Source organism: Pecten maximus, unplaced genomic scaffold, assembly GCF_902652985.1.
Source record: "Pecten maximus unplaced genomic scaffold, xPecMax1.1, whole genome shotgun sequence".
In the NCBI taxonomy this organism is placed as follows: domain Eukaryota; kingdom Metazoa; phylum Mollusca; class Bivalvia; order Pectinida; family Pectinidae; genus Pecten; species Pecten maximus.
This window is the reverse complement of record NW_022982726.1, coordinates 53656-57469: the sequence shown is the minus strand read 5'-3', so window position 1 is coordinate 57469 and position 3814 is coordinate 53656. Positions and strand designations below refer to the sequence as shown.

Genomic DNA, 3814 nt, shown 5'->3' with positions numbered 1-3814 from the left:
TACGGTGTAGAGTTTTTAAAAAAAAATCAACGTTATTAAAATTGCTTACTTGGATGAAGTTCTATGTAAGGATTTAAAATTTGCGAAGGATTCAGCGTAGCTTGAATGTTTGTTTTATGTTTTTGCAATGTATCTTAATTCGCAAAAAAAAATAAGTTCCTCAAAATAAAGTGATTTACAGAAAAATATCTGAAAAGTAAGAAGCAATTAAGAATTAATTTAGAAACAGTTCCTCATTGTTTCATTAAATACTGATTATAGCCTAACAAATAATGAAATTATGAAATTGTCAGTCTCATACATCAGCTATCAACATCTGCATCAAGCCATTACAAATAATGATATCATGCAAAAGCTATTTGCAATAACTACATCTACTTCAAGACACTACAGTTAATACCAAATTTTGGCAACAGGATTTATTTGAAGATCACTGGAAAACCTTCAGAATCCTCAGTGAAGGAAATTTGTATGGAGTATAAAACATAAATTATCATTGGCATGAAATAAATGATTATACCACTTCTTATCAACATACCCCAAACACTGCACCGTAGCGTGTTTGCTCTCATATGTACATCTCTTTTGTTGTGATATTTCACGGCAAGGAGTTTTCCATTTTGCCTGTATATCATTTCACCTTGTTTCAACTTTAGAGTTGGCCTTTTCAAAGCTTCAGGAACTCCAACACGATTCTTTCGTAGTGTCCCACATGCATACGTGTTATGATATCAGAATGTTTCAATTTATACCATGCATGTCAATATCATCGAGACAGTTCCCTTTGAATCTGCTAGCACAGCCATTTTCCACTGCTAACAAAAGCTTGCTGACTTTAGTAAGTTCTGTCACATCCTCTGGCAGTCTATAGAACTCCTATGAACTGCTAACTCATGCCCCATGTGGCATGCTACTTCTTCCAATTCGGTTTCCTTCAAGCTCATAACCTGAACCAAGGAATTATGAGAAAACATGTATGATAATTTCTGGAACTAGAATTGTTCATTATACGTGTATGCCTATCTCACTTCACTTACATGACTTACATCTCCTTCTGACGATGCATCATCTAAAATAGACTCTCCCGATTGTTGCGTAGTCTGATGCATGTTGTTTATGATGTCCCTCATCTTTTGCATTGCGGCTGCCTGTTGTTGCACTGTAATTTGGTTTTGCAATAACATATGTGAGAAATCCGGCCCGGAAGTAAACACCGGTCCAGAATCTCGCAGAGTCTCGCGAGACGATGAAGGGATACTTGCGCGATTTGCATAATTTATGCGCTGATTTGAAGATGGAGCTCCGCCCACATCTTGACTATCCATAATGGCGGAGTCAGCGTGTTGTACAGTACCGATGATTACCTCCGAAACAGGTGTAGCCCGGACCTCCGTCGATCGACATGGCGTTTTAGAGCCTGCCCCTTCTCTGGGTACAGACGCCATCTTAGGTACGTGACCCAGTGACGCCTACAGCGACCTGGTCAATGACCTGAAAATGTCAAAGTTCGTAGGTAAAACCCGAACAAAAATACTGCTAAATCACAAACTGACATATAAACAAATGTCTGATATATGATAAGTCCGTAGCAGTGTAGAATAAATCAATAAAATCCAAATAAACAGAGTGTAGAAAATAAACATCTAATCCAAACCAAGTGAAACTCTAGTACTGAACCATGTGACCTCTACGTCATCTCAAGGAATCCCTAAGCATGTTGATTTGAGAAAATTGTTATTTGAAGCAGTTTATGTCGCGTTACTGCACGATCTGACTGACTGTACGACAACTATTTTTAAAGTATTTAACGGTTTTACTTAATCTGCATGTGCAGACGCAATAATAATCAAGATTTTAGAAATTGTTTTCAACAGCGATGTACGGTGTCTTACTCCACCGTACACCGCTGTACCATTATAGAATAAGACACCGTACACCGCCGTTGAAAACAATTTCTAAAATCACGATTATTATTGCGTGTGCACATGCAGATTAAGTATAAATGTTAAATACTGTAAAAATAGTTGTTGTACAGTCAGATCGTGCAGTAAGGTGACATAAACTGCTTCAAATGACAAATTAATTTGACTACGGTAAAATTTCGGAAGAACTAAGTGACAAGTTTTTCTTTCTTTATCATTACTGGTTCTCCTTATACTTTAAAAGAGGTGCTGAGAACAACCTCTGTTTTGTAAGAAAGTGTTTCATTACTTGAATTATGTGTAAAGCTAAATCAGTTTCATTAACTCTTTGCTCCCTGACAGCCATCTTGGATGTCTGCCCTAGATACCATTTCCCCCATGTGCCCTAAGCCAAAATGGCTGCAGCTGCTGTAGCAACCATAAAAAATTACGACAACATAGATAAACTCTTATAACTTTGTTATTTTTTGATAAAAACTCACCAAATTTTGCATATGTGTTCCTGGATAATACATCCTCCTTTTCAACTTATTTTAAAATCACAACACACTTCAGAATTTATATAACAGATTAACAGGTCCATAATGAATTTAAAAAAATCACTTGTCTTCATTTTTCACACAAATAATGAACATTTGTACACTTTTGTACCACAATGTCTGTCTAGAATAGCTCTGGGAAATTATCCTTGTGGTATTGTTTAAAGCAGGGAACACACAAATTAACTTGACACTGTTCACAGCCAGTTTTTGGTTCTTTTCGGACACCAGCCTTAGAACATTGCTTGCATGTCAGCGGGCCAATGTAGAAGTCCTCTGGTGTGTTTGTCTTCCACCAATTCCCTTTTCCTCTTTCCCCAGTACGCTCCTAGAAGTTGAATTGCTAAATTCTGACGGAACTCAAGTTGTGTGCGCTCTTTTCTGCGTCCAGTTCGCGTTGTCACTTGGTGATTTGGCGACTCCTTCATCAGAATGAAGCTAGAACAGATGGAAATATCAACCAAAAACCAAAAGAGATACTTCCACCATTTAGATGCTTTCCTACCAATATTGTAGGTGGATCTCAGCTGATCAGCCCTGTCTACTCCATTCATGTTTTGTGTGTACATTTTGATGGCACTAGGGCAGGGAACTTCTTGTACACTTCCGTCCTTTTTTTTCCTTTGGACTGTGGTATTCTCTGTCGGGTTGGAATTTGTTGTGAGGAGACAGACAGTCCTTTTGTCATGCCATGCTGTACAGACCATTTTTCCCTTCTGTTGCTGTACAAGATCCCCTTGCTTTTTTAATTTTGCTTTTGCTATAGCAGGTGGAATTCCCTGTCTGTTAGAACGAATTGTTCCGCAGGCATATGTTTTGTTTTCCAGCAGCTCGGAGAACAACGGTACCGATGTAAAATAATTATCACAATAAACATGGTGATAATTTCCCCAAATGTCCCTTGTCAAATCAGGCACGATTCTCTCCCCAAGTCCTTTCTCAACCACATTGTTTTCACGTCCAGTATAGACTTGACCGTTATTTGGATCAGCCCTCATCCAAATTTTGATCCCACGTTTGGTCGGTTTGAGAGGGATATATTGTTTGAATCCCAATCTTCCTGTGTAGGCCACCATAGCCTCGTCAACTGATGTTTCTTTGTGTGGCCTGTATTGGGTTTTCAACTTCTGTCTAACATTTTCGATTATTGGTCTGACATGGGCAAGTTTATCATGTCCAGGTTGTCCCCTTGGAGGATTCGTAGTTGTATTTGCCACATGAAAATACTAATGAAGTTTATCCATTCTGTCCCTGGTTATTCTTTCATGAATGCCTGATGGTCTAAACATTGTATTTTTGGAAAAATACATATCCTGTGTGGGTGCCACAACAATCCCCATGACTATATGAAAG

General features: G+C 38.3%; 1 protein-coding gene across 1 annotated transcript; it reads right to left on the bottom strand.

The window, feature by feature from the left end:
* Nucleotides 1-2694: 2694 nt before the first annotated feature.
* Nucleotides 2695-3537, bottom strand: LOC117320841 (piggyBac transposable element-derived protein 4-like). The gene has a single exon (XM_033875326.1). It carries the CDS (start codon nt 3535-3537, stop codon nt 2695-2697), a length of 843 nt encoding a protein of 280 aa, XP_033731217.1.
* Nucleotides 3538-3814: the final 277 nt, after the last annotated feature.

Bases quoted from the DNA above. Each gene is read 5' to 3' on its own strand.
- LOC117320841 (XM_033875326.1), bottom strand. From the start codon at position 3,537: ATGGTGGCCTACACAGGAAGATTGGGATTCAAACAATATATCCCTCTC.